Source organism: Polypterus senegalus, chromosome 17 (genome assembly GCF_016835505.1).
Source record: "Polypterus senegalus isolate Bchr_013 chromosome 17, ASM1683550v1, whole genome shotgun sequence".
In the NCBI taxonomy this organism is placed as follows: Eukaryota; Metazoa; Chordata; class Cladistia; order Polypteriformes; family Polypteridae; genus Polypterus; species Polypterus senegalus.
In genome coordinates, this window is record NC_053170.1 from 86,016,564 (window position 1) to 86,030,165 (window position 13,602).

General features: G+C 42.2%; 1 protein-coding gene across 1 annotated transcript in view; it reads right to left on the minus strand.

Moving 5' to 3' along the window:
- Window positions 1-1,465: 1,465 nt before the first annotated feature.
- LOC120517603 (phosphatidylcholine transfer protein) overlaps window positions 1,466-13,602 on the minus strand; it is a 43,660-nt gene continuing 31,523 nt past the window's right edge. Inside the window, exons 4-6 of the mRNA XM_039740013.1 lie at window positions 10,270-10,441; window positions 7,198-7,265; window positions 1,466-2,289 (exon numbers count right to left, since the gene is read on the minus strand). Of these exons, the coding sequence (XP_039595947.1) occupies window positions 2,209-2,289; window positions 7,198-7,265; window positions 10,270-10,441 (321 nt within the window). The 3' untranslated portion in view covers window positions 1,466-2,208. The remainder of the gene's footprint in view (window positions 2,290-7,197; window positions 7,266-10,269; window positions 10,442-13,602) is intronic.

Genomic DNA, 13,602 nt, shown 5'->3' on the forward strand with positions numbered 1-13,602 from the left:
CCCTGCGTAACTTCAACTTTGTGACTGATGCTTGAACATTATCCTGAAGAATTTATTGATATTGGGTTGAATTCATCCGACCCTCGACTTTAACAAGGGCCCCAGTCCCTGAACTAGCCACACAGCCCCACAGCATGATGGAGCCTCCACCAAATCTGACAGTAGGTAGCAGGTGTTTTTCTTGGAATGCGATGTTCTTCTTCCGCCATGCAAAGCGCTTTTTGTTATGACCAAATAACTCAATTTGTGTCTCATCAGTCCAAAGCACTTTGTTCCAAAATGAATCTGGCTTGTCTAAATGAGCATCTGCATACAACAAGCGACTCTGTTTGTCACGTGAGTGCAGAAAGGGCTTCTTTCTCATCACCCTGCCATACAGATGTTCTTTGTGCAAATTGCAATGAGTTGTAGAACGATGTGCAGGTAACACCATCTGCAGCAAGATGTTCTTGCAGGTCTTTGGAGGTGATCTGTGGGTTGTCTGTATCCATTCTCACAATCCTGTGCATATGCCGCTCCTGTATTTTTCTTGGCCTGCTAGACCTGCAGGGTTTAACAGCAACTGTGCCTGTGGCCTTCCATTTCCTGATTATATTCCTTACAATTGAAACTGACAGTTTAAACCTCTGAGGTAGCTTTTTGTAGCCTTCCCCTAAACCATGAGACTCAACAATAATTGTTTTCAGATCTTTTGAGAGTTGCTTTGAGGATCCCATGCTGTCTGTCACTCTTCAGAGGAGAGTCAAAGGGAAGCACAACTTGAAATTTACCACCTTAAATATCTTCTCATGATTGGACACACCTGTCTATGAAGTTCAAGGCTTAACGAGATAATCCAACCAATTTGGTGTTACAAGTAATCAGCATTGAGCAGTGACAGGCATTCAAGTCAGCAAAATGACAAGGGGACCCAAAATTTTGCACAGCCAGTTTCATATAACTAAATACTACTTCACTAAAAATCTTTATTTAGAAAACACCCCGGTACTCAGATGTTTCTAGGAACTGAAAGACATACCACTGTTGTCTTTTTTGATAAAAGTAGAGTAAATTATTATGCAGGCTGAGAGGGGTTTCCAAACTTTTTCATATCACTGTAGATAGATAGATAGATAGATAGATAGATAGATAGATAGATAGATAGATAGATAGATAGATAGATAGATAGATAGATAGATAGATAGATAGATAGATAGATAGATAGATAGATAGATTTGCTTAGTTTTGCTCGTTTGCCAACAACAATCCCACTTACCTCTGGCAGTAACTGATTTCAGCTCCACTCTGCGATCCTTTAATAACACGTGTGATGAGAACAGGCCATTTAGCCTGACTAGATCGTTGATCCTATTCACCAAGTTTCACCAAAATAACATCAAGTCCTGACTGAAACATCTCTAAAGTCCTCTCTCACTCTCTCTCTCTCGTTTAATATAACACAAAAAAAAACAACAACAAAACAAAGCTGTATACAACTGATTGTTTATTATCAATATATTGATCTCCATCTGTTCACCCATTTTCTGACTTCAGAGAACCCCAACAGTGTGATAAGCAGAATCTCCAACCTGTGTATGGCATCAACTACTTCTAGGAGATGCTGGAGTGATGCACAGCCTAATGTGTAGCCCCTCCATCAAACATGAGAGGGTGGACTGGCTTTCTCCATAAGCTGCACCTCTCTTGCAGAAGTGTGGATGTTATTACAGTAAATTGCATACATTTATGTCTAATAGCCATTTTGATGCCACTGTATTAAGCCACATTTTTTTTTGGCCACTACCTCAAACTCGATGTGAAGGGGACTCCTGCTCGTGATCTATTCATCATCTCATATTATAAAATCCATCATAATTGATTACCAATGCCTACATGTCTTGTTTTCAATCAACATTCTAATATGTAAAAAAAAGCCGTCAAGTTAAGCAGTGAGCACAGAAGCAGTGTTCACTTGCTTTGTGAGATATATTACAAATCTATGAGATTTGAGATACAGCATTTCAGGACAGCCAGAAGCACACAGCCCCACAGCAACCCAGCCAGAACACTTCAAGCTGCTCACCATGCTTTAGAGAATACAGTACAATCTGGCTCGTCACTCCAAACTGCAGAGACAGCAGCATTTCCCACAAAACAGAAATACAAAATCTGCCGAGCTCAGTGCACTCTGCAGAATGGGCAGGCGAGTCTGACATGACTTCTCGGCCACTAGCTCCCCGCTCGCTGTTGAAAGGCAGCATAATTCTTACAGGCCTTCTTCATGTCCGTCAGGAAGGAGGGCACACCGCTCTGTGGAGGCAAGAGAGAAGAGGATCAGCGAGGATCATCGCTGCCGCTGCTGTAAACACCAAGCAAGCAAGCAAGCCACCATACCCCTGCAGCAGACTCTACTCCCTAAGGGGGGCAAAACGGGCCAAATTTCAAAGGACTGCCAAATGAAAACAGCTGGACACCCTCCACTTAGGATTCAAAGGCTGCTGCTTGGCAGATGGGGAAGAAGTCAGGAAATCCGAGGATAAAGGACAAGTCTCTGGGGGAATTGCTTGCTTTTGACAATCTTTCACACTCAAAACTGCGGCTTAAAGGGCATATTAGCAATTCATTATTTTGTGCTCCTTGTGCACTTTAGTGACAACCGATGGAAATGTAAAACATCAAAACTATCCAGGTGGTTGGACCCTTTGAAAACAGCTCTTTGGATGCCATCATGCACCTGCTTTCATATGATCATCTGCACAGAAATTCAATTTGGCAGGGAGCAATAAAAAAACTGGCACAAGAGGAAACACCGACCTAAAGTGCCAAAGTATCAAGTATGACATGGCATGTCGCTAACTGGTGGTCTTAACGGGTTTTAATGGTTTTCTATGCTTACTTTGTGGGCACAATTAGAGGTGATCACGATTGTGCGCATGTGCAGTCTCCTTTAAGCGACCAACAGCTGATTGAGGGACGTCAATTGATGCGCTTAATCTGTGGTGGTGGCTCAGGGTTAAACTGGCACACATATAGAGAGGGCATTGTAAGAATAGATAATAAAGAAATGGAGAATGAAAGTGAGGAGATGGTGAAGCCCAACAGAGATCAGGAGTGCAGACAGAAAGGAAATAAATGAAGCGAGACACTAATGGACTGAATTGGTTGTTCTCTCCTTAAGTATGGATGTCCAAACTGTTCTTTATACAGCTTCCAGTTAATTCAAAATGCTGCTGCAAGAATTATTACAAGAACAAGAAAATACAAACACGTAACTCCAGTTCTTAAACCCTTACACTCGCTCCTGGTTAAGTTTAGGGCAGATTTCAAAATCCTCCTTTTATCATATAAATCCTTAAAAGGTCTGGCTTATTTATCTGAACTTATCATGACTTACAAACCAGAGCGTACATTAAGATCTCAAGATGGCAGTGTGCTTATGAATCCAATGATTAATAAAATAACAGTGGGAGGTCGAGCTTTTAGTTACAGGGACCCTGAACTGTGGAGTGGTCTGCCTGCTACTATAAGGGATGCCCCTTCTGTCTCAGCTATCAAATCCTGGCTGAAGACTCACTACTTCAGTTTAAGGATACCCCGACTAGAGCTGCTGATTAACTGTACAGACTACATCTCTGTTGTTAGTCATTAGCACTAAAACATAAGTAACATGATAGTTAGAATTTGTTACTAACCCTCGCCTATTCTGTTTCTCTTCTCGGTACTCAAATGCCGCACTTGGCGTTTTGCCTGCCTAAGGTAAAGTCATCCTTGAAGGAGGATCGCAGGAATCATTGGGTAGAGGGGTCCTTTCATAGGATTGGCTGGCTCAGCACTGACTCAGACATGGATTGACCAATGGGGGAGGCAGCTTGATGGCCGAGGTCTCCAGGGCTCTGAACAAATCCAAATCGTATTATGTGATATCATCTACCATTTAATTCTGCTCTGTACTTGTAATATTTCTATTGTATTGAAGATTACTTGTGTCCTCTTCTGTGTATTGTTTTGTATTGACCCCCTTTTTTTGACACCCACTGCATGCCCAACCTACCTGGAAAGGGGTCTCTCTTTGAACTGCCTGTCCCAAGGTTTCTTCCATTTTTTGTGAGTTTTTTCTTGTCTTCTTAGAGAGTGGGGGACTGTCAAAAGGCAGGGGCTGTTAAAGCCCATTGCAGCACTCCTAGTGTGATTTTGGGCTATACAAAAATAAATTGTATTGTACTGTATTGTGTGGCATCCATGAGAGCAGGGGTCAAAGCTGCTGAGAGCGGGGGTGTAATGAGAACTCTGCGGGTACCGACTGGAGGTGGCAGAGAGTGGAAGCCTAGGATTCTGAGGTCGACGTAGGGACAGAGTCACGTCTGCTGACACAGAGCAGAGGAAATGTGAAGTTGCAGAGTGGAATGTGACGTGATGATGGGGTGAGATGGAGTGAACACAAAGGCCCTAGTTTTACTTGTCTGGTAAACATAATGGTTGTGATGGGGCTTCATGCATGGACTGAGGGCCTGGGAAAATTTGCTGCTCTGTGGATAGACTGTTTCTGTTCTGTTTCTTCAATTTGTTACAGCAGGATTTAATTTAATTGATTTATGTTTCTATGTATGACAATTTAGTAGTCTCCTGAAGGCTCTGCTTATTTAAGACAACCTGATTTGCACAGTGACACTCGCTTATGTCAGGAATAAACTTGCACTTTTGAATAAGTCTAATCCTGCCACTGTGTCTCTCTCTCACTTCTGATCCACCAATGAACTACTAGGGCAGGGATCCCCAACCTGGAGAACCCCCCACAGAGCCGCCAAAAGGGGGAGGCAACCACGACACTTGTCAGGGGCCCTGAGCAGTGCGAGGCTAAAGCTGCAGCAAATGAAATGGAAATCCCTGCAGTGTTCAATTCAGGTCAGCGTCACAAAAGACAAAGACGTCTCATTGAGTCTGATGGATCTGACGCAGAAGCAGATGATGAGGAATCCCAAGATCCAGAAGTAAAACTCAAAAGAGGAACGTTTTATGTTATGATGGATTTCTTAATTTCAGAATTGTCCAAGCGTTTTGAAAGCCTAAACAACATATGTCGCCTTTTTTTGTCCAATTTTAAACTTTAGGAGCACCAGCACGTAGGAGATCTCAGCCTCTTGTAAAAATTTAGATGCAAAATATTCAAAGGGTCTGTCACATCATTTGAAAGATGAGGCGATTCACGCCAGGAATGTGTATGACTTAGATGTTAAGGTGGGCATTGTGATCGTATATATCATATCATGAGATACACATACAGAAATAAAAACGTTGCAAAAAGATATGTTGACTCTGTTAGTAATTTTAATTCAGAGCTACCAGACCCTCCACGCATCATGAGACACGACATGCATTTCGATATTATATAAATTTAATTACGGTTGTGCGAAATTTTAATGTGATTGATGTTAAGCTTGAGTTTAGCATTGGCACATCACTTGATCAGCTTGGGGAGGCAAAATTATCGTAGTCCGGAGCCAGGGGGTCCAGGTGCTCAGCCATAATTGTCAGGGGCCCTAGATTTTCAGGCAACGGGACTGACATCCAGAGGGTGAGGGGGTCTGACAAAGAGGAAGGCTGCATCGCAGTTCACCAAAACAGAGTGAGGTGCATTGTCTGACATTCCCATGGTGCAATTGGTGTCTTGCCGTGTGCCGTCACTTACAGGTCATTTATTAGTTTGTGCTCCTGTTCTATGATAAGCATTGCACACACAATAGTCACCTGTGAAAGAGCTGCAGTACTAGGGGGTCCACGACAACATCTGAGTGTCAGGCATTTCCTAGCATGGTGATACCTGACATCAAATTCTGCACTGTTGTAGCCATCAGTTGGAAACCAATGTGAAGAGGCAAAGCACTCCACACCCGTTCTCAGGGGACTCCTTGCTGCAGGTCAAGCGTTCATAAAGGTGAATAACTTTTTTGTAAGAGAAAGGACTTTGGACCTTGAGATGATCCGTGGAGATGGGTGAGGTCTAGTATTGATTTCTGTGCAATGTCACACTGAATTGGATGCAACACCTGCTGCTTACCCTCAGCCCATCTCTCTTGCTGGCGGGCCCGGCAGTAGCGCAGCAATGTTAACTGTGTGGCACATCTGTTTTTGAGCTGCAGTGCAGGTGTCATCGGTGGAACAAGACTTGTCAACTGTGTTTCATTGCTTAGCGAGGGTCTCTAATCACTGATCGTAAGTCAGTTCCTCGTGGCATTTGATGCTTCATGGGATACCCCAACCCCCAGATGGAGTATCAAAGCTTCATGGTGGAGACATTTACAAGTTTATTGAGATTTATAAAGGTAAATTGCTCAATTTATATTTTAGTTATAAGCTTAACTTTTTTAACTTCAAATTGTTCACCTGCAGTAAGTACTGTATGTGGTTCAAAAATGAGAAGTTTGACTTCTTCATCTTCAATTGCGATATTACTTTTATAGAGGGGGTTCATACATAAATCAAAAATTTTCTAGAGGTACGGGGCACAGAAAAGGATGGGAACCACTGTACTAGGGAGTCCAAACAACATCAGAGTGTCGGGCATTCCCTGGCATGGTGACACTGGACATCAAGTTCTGGACCCCAATGTGAACATGCAAAGTACACCGTGCAGAATAAATCGAAGTGCTGCATCACGAGATCTTCCTTCAGCTCATTAAATAACCTGCTGAATTGGAAATGTTCACCTGGGGTGCCAATGCATTACAGGGCACACTCATCCAGCCGGTTCAGAATTTACAGGTAGCCTCAGTTTAATTCCTTTGGCATGTAGAGGGAAAGTCAGAGAACCCACACAGACACGCCATGTAGGTAGCAACCAGATGTGGGGCTCAAAAGTGAGATGCTGGATGTGTGAGAGAGCAGCCATACGCAATGCCCCTCAAATGACGAGGGTAAAATATAAAATGTATAGAATGTTTGACTGGAGGAGTCATTTAGAGAATGTTTTTTTTTGTTGGTCAGTGTTAAAAGCCAAATCAAATCCACTGAGTTAATGTTGCAAAAACATAAAATAGGAAAACTTCCAAAGGGGGGTGTAGCTGTATATGGATCGTCTCATAGTACCCATAACCACATGACAGTACAACACAAAACTAAACAGCACTGCAGGCAGTCACAAAAAAGTACAAATAAAGCTGCCTGTTTTGAGATGCAGAGGAAGTTTCATGGAAGTGGACTTTGTGGTTTCTTTCTACTGACCTTGGCTGCCCAATTTATAAGCCACGATGGGATCATCCCTCCGGGGTTATCAAAGTAGTTCATGTATACTGCAAAAAAAAAAAAAATAATAAAAAAAAAAAGACACAGATGAAATCATCCAGCCATAGTGGCCATTGTCACAAATCAAATTTGGAGTGGACTGCCTCCAATCCCAAAGACCTGCATTTTACACCAGTTAAATATTAGTGTGCCTAGGGTCACTTCTCGTCCAGTCTTGAGGGAACCGATGTGATTCTTAAACGAGAATACATGTTTGAGGACCACCGGTTAAAAAGTGTGTAGTGAGTAGCGGTGAATTCCTGCACTGCAAAGACTTCTTCCTAAGCTACTACTACGATCCATTCAGTCGTGTCTGACTCTTGGATACCCTATCTGCCATTCCTTGCCATGCTTCCATGTTTATCCACAGCTTCTTTCAGTTGTTTGATGTTCATTCCCGTGTAATTCTTGATGGCATCCAGCCAATGGGCCTTTGGTCTCTCTTGCTTCTCCATTCCGAGTAGCACCCCCTTTTCTAGGGAATTCGCCCTCATCACATGTCCAAAATAGGTCAGTTTCTGTCTGATGATCTTACCTTCCAGGGACAACTCTGAATGTATATGATCAAGAACATATTTGTTGGTGATCCTAGCTGTCCATGGGATTCATACAAGTCTTCTCCGGCACCACAGCATCGATTTTTCTTCTATCTGGATTAAAGAGTGTCCATATGTTATGAATGAGAACACAATGGCAATGATCAGTCTTTGTTTGATGGTGACTGAGACGTCCTTGCACTTCCATATTTGGTCCATGTTCACCATTGCTGCGCGCCCCAGTGCTAATCGACGCTTGATCTCTGTTGTCGAACCACCAATGTGATCAGTGAGGGACCCAAATGAAATGAAGCTGTCAATCACTTCTATTTCTTCACTGTTGGTCTTTATTTGGACGTTCTCATTGGCAGTAGTCATGATTTTGGTCTTCTTGATGTTCAAGTAAAGTCCCATCTTCTCGCTTTCTTCTTTCAGCTTCTGCCTAAAACACCCGCTAAATTTCTCCAGTCCATGTGTTTCAAAACACTGCTAGGGTTTGAGGAAGAGACCTAAAGACACCGAACAAAAGATTAAACACCTGAAATTGCTGTTATCCATTCAGGAGCTCAGTAGCACAAGATGACTACAGCCTAATAATTAATTTGCCTGTTGTAATTAGCACTGTGACAATGGGGACAGACACACACATGTAAGTAACCACTGCTACGATATCTTTGTGTCATTTTAACTATTTTATCACTATATGACACAACAACAGGAAATAGATTTTAGATAAGCTTTTCGGTCGATGGATATATAACATGTTAAAACGCTGCAGCAATCTTGTTGCAGCATGTTTGCATTTCCAGTAAAGACAGTGATGTCAGATTTCGTTAGTTACTCATTTAGACGTGCAGTCAGAATGTGGAAGTTGTGCTGCCTTGTCGGTGCTTTACTGGTGTTGTTAAGCAGATTTGTGTGTTTTGAGTACTGAAATCTGCATCTCCTGTGGCTCTTCATATTCAGCTCTCTTAACAGCCGTCCTTTTGATGGAGTGTAGCACATCGTTTACTTCAAAGGCTTATTTTTCAGTTCGTATTTTCACAAGCATAGACGTCAGTTCTTTCAACCATACACCGACTCCTATACTATCGTCGTAACAGCAAACAACAGCAAGCACACACAGCACCAGTAACAGCGTATCATTCACGTTTACCAGTCATCCATTGACGCCGTAGAATGCCAATCTATAATCGGATGCTACGGAAAGGTTTAATCCTTTGCATCAGGTTATGCTCTGCACATGCGACTCAGATTTATATGTCTTAAAGAGATTTTTACGAGACTTACTGACTGATCACCTTGAATAGAAGTTTGCTCTTCATCGGACCACTGACCAACGAGCGCACCAATGATCTCTGCAGTTCAAAATCCCCGCCCCTACTTTGAGCGCCACCTTCATGAGGCATTGGATTGGTTTAGAAATGTGCAACTCAGTGAGCCATCCAATTGTCCGATACCAAGCAAAATTCACTCCCAGTTGTCACCAGACGTATATATTATACATCTGGCCTCAGCAAGACTAGCTCTCTTGTACCCAGTCGTGCCAGCTGAGCTTTCTGTGATCCTGTAATAGGAACCTCCAAGATGAATGGTCCCCACATGGCATGATGGCACCAGAATGGAGATTAGAGGAACAGACGGACAGGCAGGATGTTTACTCACGGATGCCTAGTCAGGTACTCACCCTCTACCAGAGGATGCACACTGGCAGCAAGGACTCTCTGGGCTGGATGAAGTCACTAATGGCACCACTTTCTGTGCAGTTTAGCTGAAGGCAGCTTCCTGCATTAGAAACAGATGCCACATGAAAAAGGCAGCCAGGCTATAAAAAGGTTTTCTTTAAATAAGTGGTCCAAGGGTCAGCTGGCATCTCTCGAAAGTGATACAATAAGTTCAATAGGGATGGCACAACGGTTACTGCCATTGTTTTTCAGCTCTACAGACGTGGGTTCAAATCCTGTCTAGGTTAAGGTTGTATATTTTCCCAGTGTTCACTTGAGTTTTTCTCCATGTTCAATGTCACTCAAAAGGGATGTTCAGGTTAGCTTAAATGGAGACTCTAAACTGGCGTTGCATGAGTGAATGTTGGTACATGAAGGAGGGTGCCCTTTGTGTGGACTGGCCTCCAAATACAGGTGCCAGCTTTGTATCCAAAGTTGCCAGCTCTCCTAACCCTGAGGAAGAGTTAGGAAACAGATAGGTGGAGTACATTCAACAGAAGTGGACACTGAGAAGCCCTTATAGATCAAATGGTTTGCAATTGCACTGAAATTTAGGATAATCAAGATCAAAATAATTTAATAATTAAGAATTGAAAACCAGCAGGTCAGATGCTTTCCCACCCATTAGAGAACAAGGAGGCAACACATCCACACGGAGGTACTGGTGTGGCAACCACTACCCCACCAATACCACCATGTTTTCTCAACTCCCTTCTCCTGCAGCAAAGGTTCATTGTTCTGTCAACACCAACCTCTGGTTCCGGCCTCGCCATCGCTCTCCATCGCAAGGCTCTGCTTGTAGTCTTGGACTCTTATGACAGGGGGTTTCTCTAGACACTGAGGGATGGACACACTCTTCGCCAAAGTGACCCAGATTCTTCTTCCATTCACCTTCAGCTCCCGCATCTCACGAATATAAGTGTACTGTGATAGGCAGGTAAAGGAAGTTTGTATTTTTAAAAATTATTTAATGATATACAGTTGCTTACACTAGTTTTATTAACATCTTGTCATGCCCAATGGATGAATACCAGCAAGGCTATGGTGCCCATGAAGAAGATACAGTAGCTTCTCCCCACACACTGCTCAGCTCACAACAGTCAATGAAAGTAACATACAAGGCAATGTTGGTGCCCAAGATCTAGCAACTGCTTCCTGAGCCCCACCGCGATCAACTCAAAGTGGACTGTTATAATGACACTTCACTGGTATAACACAAAATTTATAAAAGCCTTCCAATTCATAAAAGTCTTCCAATGATGTCTATGCTAATGTCTCACAAATGAAGCAACTAAATATACCTAAACTTGCATTGTAAAGATCTGTAAATGTTTAGTCCTCATCAAAAGTTTTACTTAGCAGATAATTTTAAAGCAACTTAATTTACTGCTACTGTAAAAACAGCCACAGTAAGAATTAGAAAGACCAGTAGATGAAGGCTAAGGACGATCAAAAAGTCAGAAACAAGGAAAATCAACTCACTAAGGAGGCACAGCCAAAACGCATGACACAACTCGAAGTCAAAGAACAACCGTGAACGAGATACAAAAACTGAGAAAGATTTGCACTTAGGAAAAATACTACTCATTCAGAACATTCAGGCATCGACCATCTGCAGCCCATGATTTTACCCTCGCTCTTCTTACCGTTGCTTCACCCTTAATCCCAATGGTGGTCACCTGAACTGAGGCTGTGCTCCTGCAGCTTGCTGAATCTTCATAACACACACGGTCAGAACATTCCAATTAACTTTTCCTGGGTATTGTGTCATCTACCTTTCATTTTCAAATAGTTACAACTGTTTCAGTTATATAAAGGTTCATAACAGCTTTAAAATCGAGTCAACATTGCTTCTTTCATTAACCATATAAAACTGGGCTTTCATTTTGGCACATCAGTTGTGGACTTTGTGTTTGTGTTTAATTTGTTTTAGATGTGTAGGGGTGGTAAGGTTTTACTGGGGGATACAATTTGTTTTGTGCATTGCTTATGATTTGTTTATATCGATGCTTGTTTTTATTTTTATACACCAATCTGCCGCAACATTAAAACTACCTGACAAATATCATGTAGGCCACCCTCGTGGTGCCAAAACAACTCTGACCCATTGAGGTTTGAACTCCATAAGATCTCCGAAGGTGTCCTATGGTATCTGGCACAGAGACGTGAGTAACAGAGCCATTAAGTTATGTAAGTTACGAGGTGAGGCCTCCATAGATCGGACATCCCACAGATGCTTGATAGGACAACTTCTGAACAATTTTTGTAGTGTGCCAGTGCGCATTGTCCTGCTGAAAGAGGCCACTGCCATCAGGGAATACCGTTGCAATAAAGTGGTGTATATTGTCTGTTACTAACTTTAGACTATGGTATGTATAGTGGTATGTGTCAAAGTAACATCCACGTGATGGCCAGGACCAAAAGTTTCCCTGCAGAATATTGTCCAGAGCAGACCTATAAATACCTGGGAGTGCAGCTGGATGATAAAATTGGACTGGACTACCAATACTGATGCTCTGTGTAAGAAAGGTCAGAGCCGACTATACTTTCTTAGAAGGTTGGCGTCCTTCAACATCTGCAATAAGATGCTGCAGATGTTCTATCAGATAATAATAATAATAACAATAATAATAATATGGTTGTGGTGAGTGTCCTCTTCTAAGCGGTGGTGTGCTGGGGAGGCAGCATAAAGAAGAAGGACGTCTCACGCCTGGACAAACTTGTTAAGAAGGCAGGCTCTATTGTAGGAATAAAGTTGGAAAGTCTAACATATGTAGCAGAGCGACGGGCACTAAGCAAACTCCTGTCAATCATGAAGAATCCACTGAACAGTGTCATCTCCAGGCAGAGGAGTAGCTTCAGTGACAGACTTTTGTCACTGTCCTGCTCCACTGACAGACTGAGCAGATCATTCCTCCCCCACACTATGCGACTCTTCAATTCCACCCGGGGGAGTAAACGCTAACATTACTCAAAGTTATTGTCTGTTTTTACATGCATTTTTTATTACTCTTTAATTTAATATTGTTTTTTGTATCAGTATACTGTTGCGGGAATATGTGAATTTCCCCTTGGGATTAATAAAGTATCTATCTATCTAACTATCTATCTATCTATCTATCTATCTATCTATCTATATCTATCTATCTATCTATCATATAGTTCATTTCACATCTATCTATCTATCTATCTATCTATCTATCTATCTATCTATCTATCTATCTATCTATCTATCTATCTATCTATCTATCTAGTGCTATCTATCTGCCTATCTCTCCTCCAGGTAAATGGCTTTTTTCTGTAGTGCATCTGGCTGCCATCTCTCCTCCAGGTAAATGACGCGCACGCATCTAACCATCTAAATGATCTAAAAGAAAATATGATTCATAAGAGCAGACCATTTTCTTCCATTGCGCCTTGGTTCAGTTCTGACACACACGTCTATTGTAGGCACTTTTGGCGGTGGACAGGGGCCAGCATGAGCATTCTGACCAGTGAGCAGCTACACAGCCCCATACAAAGCAAGCAGCAATGTATTCTGTGTTCTGGCACCTTTCTCTCATGGCCAAGATTAAGTTTATCAGCAATCTGTGCTACAGTAGCTCTTCTGTGGGATTGGATCAGACCACTCCTTATGCCCATTAATGAGCCGTGGGTGCCCATAACTCTGTTGTCGGTTCACAAGTTGTCCTTCCTTGGATCACTTTTGGTAGGTACTAACCACTGCATATCAGGAACGCCCCGCAAGCCCTGTTGTTTTAAAGATGCTCTGATCTAGTCATCTAGCCATCACAATCAGTCCTCTGTCAAGGTTGCTCAGATCCTTACACTTGCCCATTATTCCTGCTTCCAACAAATCACCTTCATAAGCTGCATGTTCACTTGCTGACTAATATATCCACGCACTTTACGGATGCCATTGTAACAAGATAATGCACGTTAGTCACTTATCAGTGGCACCTATCAGTGCTTTTAATGTTGTGGCTGATTGGTATATATATTTATTAGATATATACCATATAATATATAATAAATATCATAATATATTAGATATATACCATATAATATATAATAAATATCATAAT